Source organism: Microcaecilia unicolor, unplaced genomic scaffold (genome assembly GCF_901765095.1).
Source record: "Microcaecilia unicolor unplaced genomic scaffold, aMicUni1.1, whole genome shotgun sequence".
In the NCBI taxonomy this organism is placed as follows: domain Eukaryota; kingdom Metazoa; phylum Chordata; class Amphibia; order Gymnophiona; family Siphonopidae; genus Microcaecilia; species Microcaecilia unicolor.
This window is the reverse complement of record NW_021962925.1, coordinates 140,887-155,566: the sequence shown is the minus strand read 5'-3', so window position 1 is coordinate 155,566 and position 14,680 is coordinate 140,887. Positions and strand designations below refer to the sequence as shown.

Below are 14,680 nucleotides of genomic sequence, written 5' to 3'. Positions count from 1 at the left end.
CGCCAGCCAAGGTCCTCTTCTTCCTTCATTTTGTTTCTGAGTCTGACGTCCAAAACAGAACGAAGGAAGAAGAGGGCCTCGGCTGGCGGGGGTTGGGGTCCCCCGCCAGCAAAGGTAGGTGACAGTGATGGCGGGGGAGTTTTGGCGGTGAGAGGGGGGGGTCGAGAGCGGCGGGGGGGGGGGGTGAAAGTTGTTGGTGGTGGCGGTAGCGGCGGGGGGGTCAGCAATAGTGGGAGGGGTGTCGGCAGCGACGCCGGGGGGGGGGGCTAAAATGTGCCCCCCTCACCTCAGGCTGTGGACCCCCCTCCTGCCGAAGTCTGCCTACGCCCCTGGGTACTTGTATTGTAAATTCAAATGTTTTAACTTGTGCATTGCTTTTGGGGGTCTTTGGACAGGAGGATGGTTGACAAATCTTGTAACAGCTAAATCATAAAGTACTCTGAGGGAATGACAGTAAATAGTAGGAGAGGGGAACTTTGCACCACTTGGTCTTCTTTCCATGAGGGGGCACTGTTTTTCTTTCCTCTCACCACAAGGTGGCAGGTAATGATTCCGCACAGCTTCACTTAGCTTTATAGGTTAACAAACTGATTTTCAGCATTTTCTTTCTTCCCAGGCTGATGTCTTCCTCTTACCTTCTCAGGGCCAATAGTGAAGCGTCTTCCTACTAAGCTGGATGTGCTGGAGGGAGAGAACACTGTGCTCTGCGTGGAGACAGAGGCTGCCACGGATGAGGTACGCTGGTCCAGAAACCAACAGCAGATTCAGGAGAGCCCCAGAACTGTTCTGAAAAGCTTCGGAAAAACCCACCTCCTGGTGCTTGTCAACGTGACCCGGGAAGATGCTGGCAGAATTACGTTTTCTGTTAAAGAGTCTCAGACTTCAGCCCAGCTGCGAGTGAAATGTAAACCATTTTCTTTTATGCTTTTTTTGTTTCTGCGTGAGCACAACTGGAAGAGAACTGCATTTCTGTAATGCTTTGTCCAGAGATAAGATGAGGTTCTCAACACTAATGGCCCTGCGTGAACGTAGCACTGTAAAACGTTTCCGATGTAGCGGCATCTCTCCCTGTGCTGCGACTCCTCACAGGATAGCTGAAGCGAATATACTTTCTCAGCTGCTGGGCCTGGTACCCAGGAGAAACTCCATACACATTGATTGAGGCCTGGGTGTGGGAGAAAGGGCAGAAATGTCTTCCAGCCACAAGGGGAGAGAGGGGAGAGAGGGGAGAGGGAGAAGAGGCCAGAGTGGGTGAGCTGGGAGGAAAAAAAGGTTGAGTAAAGGGGTATAATAGTGAGAGAATTTGGCTGAGGAAAGAGGGAACTGCATAGGGAAGGGGAAAAGGATTGCGGAAAGTTGAATGAAAAAGAGAGGGTAGGGAAGAGATGTGCAGGGGAGGAGAGAAATATACACTAGGATAAGGTGAGGTGGATGGTGTGAAGGACAGGGAGGGCTGTATGGGTTGGGGTGAGAGAAATGTACTCATCATGCACTTTCACTACCCACAAAGCAAATTACTGAGAGGGAGAAGGAAATGAGGAGAGAAATGCCTAGTGCAGTTTGAGCCTGCAAGAAATTGAGAAACCTAGATGCCTCATACTAATATGCAGACGTCACTTCTCAGGCTTAGAACGGGCTGTTGTGTAAACGTTTGCACAGATATTGAACACACTTATTCCTCACACTTACAATGGGATGTTGGGCGAGTCCTTGCACAGATGACGTTGTGAATGCTGGCTGTGGTGTATAAAGCCGGGTAGTGTGTTCTTCAGTGAAGAAATGATTTGTTCTCTGTACCGGTTGAGCCTTGTTTCGTCTGCTTTGATTGTTTATCTTCTGATCTTTACAAACTAAAATGATTAAGCGGATTTTTTTTGTTTGTTGCAGGTATAGCTAGAGCTCCTCCAGGCGCTCCTGTGGCAGTGAAAATAAAAGAAAATCCGAATGCAGCTCTTCTCAGCTGGTGCCCTCCCCCCAATTTACAGGGGACCCCACCAAGCACCTTCATCTTGGAACGTCAGGAACTGGGAGACAAAGACTGGGTGAAGTGTTTCACAACAGATTGTGCAAGTGTTGTGGAGATCCAGGGAGAGAGTGTCCCATCCGAGGCCAAGTACAGGTTTCGCATCTGCTCTGTGAATAAGTACGGCAAAAGCAGATATGTGGAGTTCCCTGGAAACATACACCTGGGTAATTAGCATTCGGTAACTACAATGCCAGGCTATGTAATTAATACTCTCTAGCCCCGACACCAGCTACTACACAGCTGTGCAATTATTTATTTTATTTACAGCCTTTCAATCCCGCATTTGCCAACTAGCTTTGTTTCAATGTGGCTTACATGGAACTAAGAAATACAATAAGATCAGGGATCTGAATTACATAGAATCAAAGTGGCTTGAAGAGGGATAGAAGGAGAAATGAGGCAGGAGGAAATATGAAGGACAGGGGAAGGGCAGCAGGGTGAGGAGGTGGATCTATTTGCAGAAGCCAGTGTGGGGTCGAGACCAGGCAAGGGATAGAGAGGACATTGTTGAGTAAGAGTTATGACTAGTCTTAGCCGATTTACAGTGGAGCTTCGTGGAAGGATTTTTTGAAGAAGTAGGCCTTGTATCATTTATCAAACATCAGGTAAGTGCTTTAGGGAGTGCGTTCCAGCTATAAGTGCATAGGTAGGTAAAGCCTGATGAGTAAACTGTCTTGTATTGTAAACCCTGGCAGTAAGGGAAGTGAATTGTGAGACAGCTTTGTGCTTCTGTGTGTATGTTGCGTTGCAATCGGTTTATTAGGTTCAACCTGTATTCTGGAGCCAGACTGAAGATGATTCTGTATGCTAGTGTACAGAGCTCGAAAGTTATCCTTGCCTGCACAGGGAGCCAGTGCAAGGCTTGCAGCAGTGGACTGGCTCTTTCAAGACGCGATTTTCTGAAGATCAGTCTGGTGGCTGTGTTTTGTACCGTATGAAGTTTTTTTTAAATAATTGAATCTTTGCAGCCAACTTAGACGCTGTTACAGTACTCAATGTGTCCAAGGGTTAGGGTTTGTACAAACATCTGGAAGACTTCTTTCGGAAAGTAGCTTCTGATGTGCCTAAGTTTCCACATATTTTGGTCACTGTATTCTTTACTTGTGTTTCTGAGGACAGGTTTTGGTCTAGTGTGATTCCTAGGATTTTCGGGTGGACCTGTGAATCACCCCAGAGGACACTGGGAGGGATATGCAGATGGATTCTGCAGTTTTAATCCCAGGCCATGTACACTTTGATCATTGTTACACCAATTCATGGTAATGTGCATCTGGATATTTAATACCTCGCAATGCCAATCTCCAATGATGCCTATGTAATGGATAAGGCGAAATCCTGTAGTAAGTGTTCTCCAAGGACAACAACACATATATTCTCACATATGCGTGACGTAATTTGATGGAGCCTGGTTTGGACGTGACCCAACGTTCTATCACTTTAAGAAGCCTATGGCAGCATTGCACTTTGCATGTGTGAGTGTCTTCCTGTTCGACTTGAGCGCACAAGACCAGAAGTACAATATTAAAGATCTACAGCCACTACTCCAGGAAGATGAACTACTGAAAGAAATATTCCCAGCCCCACCAGTGCTGGCCTTTTGACAGCCACCCAACTTAAAACACAAATTAGTGAAAAGCAAGCTCCTAATACAAGCTCAAAAAGAAGAGAATGACACATGTCCCTGCAATATACCCAGCTGCAAACTGTGCCAACACATCTCACAGGATCCCCCAGTCACTCACATGGGAAAAACATTCAGCATAAGGGGATCTTTCACATGCTGATCTTCAAATGCAGTATATATCATTCAATGCAAAAAGTGTGAAGAAGGGTGCTATATTGGAGAATCAAGCCAGATGCTAAAGAGGAGGCTCCATTTACGTAGAGATAATATTAAACATTCCAGTGCCAACCAGGATGTCACCTCTGTGGAACACTACTTTACAAAACCAGAACACTGTATCAATGATCTTATTGAGAGAATACTAAAAAAGACATTTTAAGACAATCCAGAAATGTAAGACCTTTGAAGTCAAAATGATGAAATATTTTGTCACCCACCAGACAGGACTTAACAAAGATCCCAATGTAAACCATAAAATTATACTTCTTTGTCACCCTCTTATCAGCCATCCATCTTTCCTTGCCTCTCACCTACCTAGCTGTCCCTGTCTGCAACCTGCTCAGCTCTCCCTGTCTATCACCCACCCAGCTCTCCCGGTTTCTCACCTAACCCACCCCACCCTCTTCCTGTGAGACTGTCATTGGAACGCTTTTGTCTTTCACTTATATATTCTGATATTTGTCAACATTTGCTTATTTCTGATCTGAAGGATTACCTTCGAAAGCAAATAAAAAAAATGTAGTAAGTTAGTCCAATAAGAAAGGTATCATCTTATTTTATTATCTCTGTTTTGTTTTATTTCTATTTATTACCTTTAAAAGTAGACTAACACAGCTACCACATCACTTTTCTCAATATTAAAGCTAAAAGAATGCAACTCCAAGGGGAGATGGGAGGGGTTGTAATAATACATGTCCTGCCATCTTCGGAGAACACCTGCTACAGGTGAGTAATTTCGCTTTCTTTGAGGAAGTTTCTCATCTATGTGGAATCCCTACCTACCAGGCTCATTGAGAAGAAGAAACCAAGGACAATAGGGACATATAACGGCAAGGGCAACCAGATATCAATCAAACTTAACTTATATAGTCTTGTTGTGAGGGTGCAGCCTGGAACAGAATAAAAATGGGTCTAGGAGGGTGGAGTTGGATTCTACATACCAAACAAATTCTGCAGAACTGTCTGAATGAAGCAACTGTCATGTCGGTGTTCTGTTCAAGGCAATAATGAGATGTGAATGTGTGGACTGAAGACCATGTTGAATGTTTGCAAATCTCTTTAATGGAGGCTGACCTCAAGTGGGCTACCGACACAGCCATGACTCTTGACATTGTGAGCAGTGACATGACCCTCCAGAGTCAGCCCAGTCCAGATGCAGCCTGCTAGCTAGTTGGATAATGTGCATTTTCTAATGACTGCCCTCATCCTGGTTTTTTTTTGTTACATTTGTACCCCGCACTTTCCCACTCATGGCAGGCTCAATGTGGCAGGCAATGGAGGGTTAAGTGACTTGCCCAGAGTCACAAGGAGCTGCCTGTGCTGGGAATCAAACTCAGTTCCCCAGGACCAAAGTCCACCACCCTAACCACTAGGCCACTCCTCCAAGTTTGATTCAAAAGAAATAAAAAAAACTGGGTGGATGTCTTTGGGCTTTAATCTGCCCCAGATAGAAGGCTAAGGCTCACTTGCAGTCTAATGCACTGCGCTTTTTTAACAGGATGGGTATGAGATTTTGTGAAAAATGTTGGCAGGAAAATTGACTAGTTAAGATTGAACTCCGACACCACCTTAGAAAGAATCATAGGATGTGTGTGGAGAACTAATCTGCAATGATGAAACTTTGTATAAGTTGGATCAGCTACTAGAACCTGAAGCCCACTAACCCTGTGAGCTGAAGTGACACCACCAAAAACAAGACCTTCCAGGTCAGGTACTTCAGATGACAGGAATCAAGTGGCTCAAAAGGAGCTTTTATCAGCTGGGTGAGGGTGACTATGAGGTCCCATGACACAGTCGAAGGTTTGATAGGGGGCTTTGTCAACAGCAAACCTCTTATGTATCGAACAACTAGAGGCTGAACAGAAATGGACTTACCTCTTTCACAGTGATGGTAAGCGCTAATTGCACTGAGATGAACCCTTAAGGAGTTCATCTTTAAACCAGACTCGGAGAGGTACAGAAGCTATTCAAGCAGTTTTTGTGTAGGACAAGTGAAAGGATCTAGAGCCTTGCCTTCACACCAGATGGCAAACCTGTTCCACTTAAAAGCATAACACCTCTTGATGGAATTGTTCCTGGAAGCCAGAATCTTGGACACACTCTAAGGTAGTTGAAGAGATGCAAATTCTATGCTCTCAACATCCAGGCCAGGGACTGAAGGTTGGAAAGCAGAAAAAAACCCTCATTCTGCATGATGAGGGTCAGAAAACACTCTAGTTTCCAAAGATCTTCGGAGGATAACTCCAGAAGAAGAGGGAACCAGATTTGTTTTGGCCAAAAAGATGCAATGAGAATCATGGTTCCCAGGTCCTGCTTGAATTTCAGCAAAGTTTTCTCTATCGAAGGGATTGGAGGACATGCATACAGAAGGCCCTCCCTCCAATCAGAAGGCATCTGACTCTGGAGCAATACTGAGGGAACGTTTGTTGAGATGAGTGGCAGAAATTTCCACCTAGCAGTGCCACACACTTGGAAGATCTTGTGGGTTATGCCAACGTTGAGAGACCATTCATGCGGTTGCATTACCCTGCTCAGTCTGTCCACCAGACTGTTGTCTCTCCCCACCAGGTATCTGGCTCAGAGCACCATGCCATGGCTGGTGGCCCACTGCCACATCCCGACTGCTTCCTGACACAAGGGGTAGGAGCCCATACCCCCCTGCTTGTTAATATAGCACATGGCAACCTGATTGTCTGTTTGGATGAGAACAATTTGGCTCATCAGCTGATCACTGAAAGCCTTTAGAGCATTCCATGTTGCCGAAGCTCCAGAAGATTGATGTGAAGCTGAGTGTCCCTGGGAGGAAAACGTGTACATATTGTGCAACTATAAGATTACCCTGAAATATATTGTTTCTCCGAGGATAAGCAGGACACCCTTTCTCACACAGGGGTTACAGGGATCGAAAGAGAGACAGGAGATCAGTGATGTGCGTGCAGCAAAAAGAAAGCAGCAGACCATCAACATAGAATAAATACAAGGCTTTTATTTCACAGAAATGTACAGCACCTGACGTGACCCACATTTCATCTGTAAGGCTGCATCAGATGCTGCTTGGAACAAACATTCTGAAACTTATATATATATATATGTTTTTAAAGATATGATTTATGAATCAGTTGTATGTTAGTTTTAACATTATGTTTTAATATTATTTATTTTATGATTTCTGACTTATTTGCATGTTTGTGTTGTATATCATTTTTTGTTTCTTTATTTCTAACTGATTATTTTGACAGTTTTTTGCCTCTGATATAGTCTTACAGATGAAATATGGTCATGTCAGGCATTTATTCTACATTGGGGTCTGCTGCTTTCTTTCGCAAATCTCCTGTTTCTCTTTCGATCCCTGGCATGTAAGAAACAATGGGACCGACATTCAGACTGTGGGAGGTAGATGGGCTGCATAGGCCATTTCCAGTGATTGGCATTTAATATCCAGTTTATTTTTGGTTTGAACTTAACTGGCAATAAATAGAAATACATCAAAACATAGAAAACAAAATAAGATGATACCTTTTTTTATTGGACTTACTTAATACATCTTATTTTCTTTTCTATGTTTTGATGTGTTTCTATTTATTACCGTTAAAGTGGACTAACACGGCTACCACAGTACTTAACTTAACCAGCCAAGATGATATTCAATACTGACCGGTTAAGTTTGAACCGGCCAAATATATATACCACCTATTGACGTGGCCAGATTTGGCTACCAAACTTAGTGGATGATGTGCCAAAAATTGGTGGATAGCCAGTTATATCGCACGATACGACCGGCTATCCGCTAAGCATTAACCGGCGATATTCTGCAGAACATAGCTGGCTAAGTGCCGCTTAACCGGCCAGGAATCATTCCTGGCTGGTTAAAGGGTTTTAAATATCGGCCAGAATACAATTTGTGGTAATCTTATAATTGCACGATATGTGCATATGTTTCTCTGTCTGAGTTTTGGTGAATTTTTAAAGCCAAAGCACGTTCATAGTTCCTGTTTGAAAAGTATCCCGGGGAGTTTGCAATACACCTGCTCTTTCGCACAGATCTTCTGGGTTAACATTCAGACCTGTGGCTACATTTTCAAAAGAACAGACAGGGAAGGCACCTGTGTGTGAGGGCGGAGTAGTCACCTATTTGAAGTACCGTTGTATCTTTATAAAAAAAAGCCTCAGCAAAGCTGCCAAACTGGAACTGTGAACATTTATAATGCTTGGTAGCAGGTGAAGTATGTGAATAGGTAGTAACTATGCATGTACGTCATGACTCTGCCCTGAACATGCCCAGGAGCCTGTCCCATAATAGTGTCACCTTCTTGTACTTTTATACACAAGTCCCACTGGGTAATTTCATAAGAAACCTTTTACACAAAATACGTGAAACAGCATTTTCACTCAAAAAGTTCTTTGTAATGCAGACCCTGCCCCAGGAGGATCTCGAATCAATCTGGGCAGCCTTCACATTTACAGGCATCACACATGGAAGTTTACCCTTGTATCAGGCAGCTGATTTTAGGAAAATGTATTCCTGGCTTTGAAAATGATCCTCCTCCTTGTTGGCTGTCAGGAATTTGTTCTCCTTTCTTCAGGTCTGAACAGTCCTAATCCCCTGTTCTGAGATGACTGAGCAAAGCAGTGCTGACTTCCACACAACTGTGTTTCCTTTAATTTCTGTACAGTGTCGCCTTCTCACCTGTTCTCTCGCCATTTTCTCCCCCCACCCCTTCCACTCTGCTCTTTTCAGTGCCACGGGCTCAGGTACGGAGACCTTTACAGAATGTATTTGTGAGAGAAGGGGAGGATGCTGAGTTTTTCGTGGAGCTGTCGGCCTCAGTCACTGGGAGCTGGTTAGTGAATGGGAAGCAGGTGAATAATGGTAATGAGGAAGAGGAGGAGGGCAGAAGATACCACACGAGCCAGGAAAGGACCCTGCAGTCCATGCTCATACAAGGGGTTCTCCACAAGCAAGATGGCGCAGAGATCACATTTCTTGCAGAAGGCATCAGAGAGTCAGCACGTTTGCATGTTCAAGGTAAACTTTGTCAAGAAACTCTCTTGCTTGGGGTGGGCACTTTTCAGAAATCATTTACCAGGGTAAATTAGCTGTCTAAATATATTGGTGATGAACACTGGCTTTCCCAAAGTCACAAGAAGCATCGGTAGGATTTGAGTCCTGGAAAGCTGCGCCATATTGCTGTCTAGGAGAGCCACATGAGCAGCTATGGAAAGCCCAGAGGGTTCTGACATGATCCACTGTCCCAACAGGTACAGAAGAACAAGAAGCCTCTGCACAGGTCAATCAAGGCAAACAAACACAGCGAAGGACACAAGAAGGATAATGACAAAAAACCTCTAATGGACTCAGAGTTGGACGACACGAATCGTGTTTCAGCCACTCAGGCCTGCCTCAGGAGTCCCTGTAACTTGTATCTATGGCAATTTCTGGAAACACTACTGTTCCTCAGAATTGTGTATCAGCATAGAGATGTCTTTTAATGGTGCTCATCAGAGTTTGGTGACGTTGCAATCAAGTCGAGTTCAAAACTGTATGTTTTACTCTTTGCTGATACACAATTCTGAGGAACAGTAGTGTTTCCAGAAATCACCATAGATACAAGTTACAGGGACTCCTGAGGCAGGCCTGAGTGGCCAAAACACAATTCGTGTCTGTCAGCTGTTGTTGTCCTGGGATGGTCCCGGGTCCAGTTCACAGAGGCAGTGGGTTCGTAGAGGCAGTCGGGTCCAGTTCACAGAGGCAGTGGGTTCCCAAAGAATACACAATCCACACGGGTTTGGATATATATAGAAAGTATATTGTATTTGCATATATATATAGGCTCACAGCACTTAGTACAGGGAAATAGTACAATGATGTATCTGTGTGTGTGTTTAGGTGGGAATCAATGAGAGAAAGAAAGGATAGTGGTGTTCAGAGGAAGAGAGACACTTTGGGGTAGAGCTGGAGAAGAAGGGGGGAGCAGAGAAAGAAAGAGAAGCCTAAGAAAGCAGAGCCATGTGCTCTGAGAGAAAAAGCTTTGGGGTAGGGATGAAGGAAAAAGGGGGACCAGAGCCAAGGGGGCTCTGGTGGCTGGAGATGTGTGTGTGTGCAGAGAGAAAGAAAGAAAGAGAGAGAAATGAGAGCAGAGCCCTGTGCTCTGCTTTATATATATCAAATAACTTATTTTCTTCCTAGCCTTTGATTTCAGCTCTTTGCTTTACAAACTCAAGTGTACCTTCTTGAGGCAAGGAAGGTGACCATTTTCATAGATTTTCCTCTTTGAAGTCCCTAGTTCTGGAGCCTATCTGTCTGGCTTTGGTTGTTCTCAAGCCCTGCTCCCAGATAGGACAAAAGGTATGTTAATCAGGACTAATTAAGAAACACAGGAGTAGCAGGCAGCTGGGCAACATTTGGTTCATTTGCCATCCTTAGTGATTCCTGAGGGAGGGGGGAGTTCTCAGAAGTCAGAAGCTGGTTTCATCAATCCTGACATGCAGCCATCCTGACATCTCCACCACTTTTTTTTTTTTGTGCATGGAGGCAAGATGGAAGGAAACCTGAATATCTGATCTGTCACTGTAGTGACGACTGTTCATGTTCCTTTTTACCTCCAGTTATATTGTTCCTGCTAGTTCTAGCAGGTCCCCTGCCCTGCTTATTCATATCTCGACAATAGTGAAATGTTTAAGACCCCTTTTGAGTCCAAGCCTCGTGCCTTAGGTGGGGCAGTCATTAGTGGGTGGGGATAACCCAATATGCCACCCCTTACCCGTCTTTGAGAATGGACAGTGCATAAGGGATGCAGCACTTTGGAGGTTAAGGCCTACAGGTACCAGGATACCCAGTATAAAAAGCTCAATTTAACCTGCTAGACTAGAGTGGTTCCAAGGTAGATGATGGAACTGTTAAAAAAAAACCCAATTACCATGCCAGATTAAAATGTAAATGCTGGGAAGAAAGTAGTTTAAACAAAATTTCAGATGGGAAGGAAAGTAGTGTGTGTGTGTGTATAGCTGCTTTATAGGGGTGAGGGTATTTTATAGGTTAAACTTTGCAAAGAGTTGTACATATGTCTAAGTTTACAGCACATGAAAATCATACCAATGCATAGCAATACTTGTACACCAGTTAAAATAATGATAGAGTGAATTAAAACATTAAAGACATGATCAGCAGTAGGTGAATATCCAAAGAATAATTCCCGTGCTGAGACATGGGAGTCTTGTAGCAAATTTTGAACAGTCTGTCTAATTTGTCCATTCTCATAGGTGATGGTATGATTCACTTCTGTGGAGGTTGTTTTCAGATGGTCCATATAGGCATGAAGTTCAGTAAAGTTCATTAGTTTGTGTAAAGTCTCTTCTCCCATGCCCAGAGGGAGTGGATGTACAGCCTATGGAATAAAATCTGGAATGTCAAGAGAGTCATTGGTAACCAGAGGTGCAGAATATGTTGTCTCATTAATGGTAATGAAGACCATCGGTGTATGACTGCACCAAGTATTGTTCTGTAAATAGTTCGAACTGTACAGCAAAGTGTTCTTAGGGAGGCGGATGTCATGTACATGGGGAGCAATGGAAAAATAAATATTTTGAGGAAAGAACAGATTAAAACAAAAGTGTCCAGCTCCAAGGTAGTACACCCTATGTGAGACAGTGGGTGAATACAATCGTTTGGCAGTCAGAGTACAGGAGGATGAATTGCTCCAGCAGGAGCTGTCCATCTCTTTAAACTGATGAGGTTCACACTGGAAATGAAAGGGCATCCGCTGGCACAGGCTAGAACAACAGGGTAAATAACTGTATGTTGTCCTGACCATGGGATCAAAGTACAGATAGAGCATCCTTGTTGTGAACTAACCGTCCACCAATCAAGGTGAGCTATAGCAAATTCTGGTAATTTGGTGCTAGCCATCTGAACAAGAGATGGTGGCTAGTGGTCTAACTTAGACGTGATCAGAATTTCCTTTAAGATAGTAATAAGCTCAATCTGTATTTGACCACAGGCCATAGCCCATAAAATATTCTTTCCCAACCTGTATTCTTCATGTGCTAAAGTCACAATTTTCTGTTCTACAATGGGTGATATAAGAGCAAAGGTATCTACAATTTGTTCAGGGCTGGTGGTTGGGAGGCGGGGATAGTGCTGGGCAGACTTATATGGTCTGTGCCCTGAAAAAGACAGGTACAAATCAAGGTAAGGTATACACATATGAATTTATCTTGTTGGGCAGACTGGGTGGACCGTGCAGGTCTTTTTCTGCCGTAATCTACTATGTTACCATGTTACATTAGATAATTTAGCTGAACCCTCATTAATAATATGTTGTGAGGTAAACCCTTCAGAAAAATGTTGAGCTGTGGATCCCATCTTATTCCGGAGCACCTCTATATCAATTGTATTAAGGGCTCCCAGTGCAGTTTCTGTGCCCCCTAAAATGGTGTCCAATAATTTCCACTTGTATCTAGAGGGATTGGCTGGGGGTGTGACTGACTGCATATCCAACCACGTATTAAACATATGTATGTGGTTGGCAACAAATTGAGAGCAGTTTGGATATTTGGTAGTGACTAGAAATACTTTAGGAAACAGATGCCAAGTAAGAAAGTGGTATTCTATATCATATAAAACATCATGGGGTGCATCGTATTTAATCTGAAATGGTTTCCCCTCCTGGAACAAATTAATATCTGAGAGGTACAGAATAGAAGGAGCTGGAGTGGTAGGGGAGGTGGGAGGAGGGGTGGTAGGTAAACAAGGTACATCAAAAAAGAAAGAAGTCTCAGTATTGTGCCGTTGAATACTTTGAATCAACGTATAAGTAATCTGCCAAGTACCTTTATCCTGGCAGGAAATATTGCACAGAATCAAGGCAGGAGGGCCTAGAAAGTATTTTTCTGGGGGTGCAATCAATTCTTGTGTTCTTTCTAGGGAAGTGGAAATTGGTGGAGCCCACTGTGCGTGAGTGATGTTTAGGGAATAGTAAACTGGTCTGTCTTGCGCCGAACAGAAACTCAGGATAACCAGGTCTTTTCCTTCAGGGAATGGTGGGGGTATTTCTTGATAGCGATATACCCCATCTGTGGAACTGGCCCAACCAATTGTGCATATTCGGACGATAGTTCCTGTAATGAGACTTGGGTAAAGGAGAACACATACAGTACCACACTGAACAGAAAACGTGCCATACTAGAAGCACACTGACTATCACAGTAAAATAACTGTAGGTAATCCCTAGACATTTCTGTGTTTGCCAGCACAGTGGTCTGGATTTCTTTTAGGTGTTCTTGCAGGGATTTCATCCACTCATTTGCAAGAACTACAGTCTGATCCTCCGGGAGAAAAGGATGTAGCAGATTTTCCCATCGAGGCATTGGCCTTCCCATTAAGGCTTCATATGGGGCAAAACCTGTGGACTTAACAGACATTGGCTCTGATACGCTTAAGGACCAAAGGGAGGGCCTGATCCCAATTTTTCCCTGTCAGATTCAGCATAGGGCTGAGATGTGCTTTGATTGTTTGATTCATACATTCTACCTGTTCTATGCCTAGAAAATCAAACAATTCCTTGACTAGCTGAGAAACAAAAGCAGGACCATTATTAGATTCAATAGGAATTCCCCAACGTGTAAAAAAATTGCATAGTTAAGACCTCAGCTGTGGTTCTGGCAGTTTGATCTGATTCCGGTAATGCTGCTACCCAATGGGAAAAGGAATCGACTATCGTGAGTAAAAATCTGTTTTTCCTAGTTGTTAAAGGGAGAGGGCCCACATGATCTATCTGTAGTCTATCAAATGGTCCCCGTGGTGGCGCTCTCATCAGCTGTCCCCTTTTCTTTTTAGGTTGTCTCCCAAATGAAGCACAAATCACACAGGAGGCCACATGATCCTGTATGTCATGTTTCATTTCTGGCCACCAGACCAACATATTCACAGTTGACAACCAGTGGTGTAGCCAGACTGCCAATTTTGGGTGGGCCTGAACCCAAAGTGGGTGGGCACAAAATTTTCTCTCTACCCCCCTCCCCCAGCAAAATTTAGTCACACTAATCAGATGCATTTGTCACACAAGGTAAAGTGCTGCTTTTCAGTGCATCAGATTTCAGACAATTTATTTAATAGCCTAATCCTTTTCAGTGAGCTTTCAGAGGCCAAAACCTCCTGCCTCAGGTCAGTATAATGCTGTTACGGTATCCTCTCCTGACCTAAGGAAGGAAGTATTGGTCTCTGAAACGTTATTAACACAGGTACCATATTACTTGATCCTAAATTAAAAATAAAATTATTTTCTTTACCTTTGTTGTATGGCCATTTACTTTTTCTCATTGTGTCGCTCCCAGTCTCTAGATTCTGCTTTCCTTCGTTTTCGCTTAACTCTTCTGCCAGGGTTTCCTGGCCATTTGTCATTTTTCTCTCCTTTTTCTTTGCTTTCTTCAATATTTTCAGCCTCTCTCTCTGTCCAGATTTAATTCATTCTTACTATCCATTCTTTAATTTCCTTCATCTACCTATGGCTTTTCATCTTTCACCCTTGTTCTTCCCATGCCCCTTCCTCTTATTCTCCAGTCTTTCTCTACTCCCCTTTTCCATTCAGCAGCTCTCCTCTTTCTCTCCCCATCCTTCCAGTGTCTCTCCTCTTTCTCTCCCCATCCTTCCAGTGTCTCCCCTCTTTCTCTCCCCATCCTTCCAATGTCTCCCCTCTTTCTTTCTGCATCCTTCCATACAGTGTCTGCTCTTTCTCTCCCCATCCTTCCACCCATCTACCCTCTCTCCTGATCCTTCCATCTAATGTCTCTCTCCCCCTCCTTCTATCCAGTGT

General features: G+C 43.8%; 1 protein-coding gene across 1 annotated transcript in view; it reads left to right on the top strand.

The window, feature by feature from the left end:
• Positions 1-14,680, top strand: part of LOC115458670 (obscurin-like protein 1) — a 177,373-nt gene that overhangs the window by 42,034 nt on the left and 120,659 nt on the right. The window contains exons 3-5 of the mRNA XM_030188499.1: positions 644-904; positions 1,888-2,190; positions 8,608-8,895. Of these exons, the coding sequence (XP_030044359.1) occupies positions 644-904; positions 1,888-2,190; positions 8,608-8,895 (852 nt within the window). The remainder of the gene's footprint in view (positions 1-643; positions 905-1,887; positions 2,191-8,607; positions 8,896-14,680) is intronic.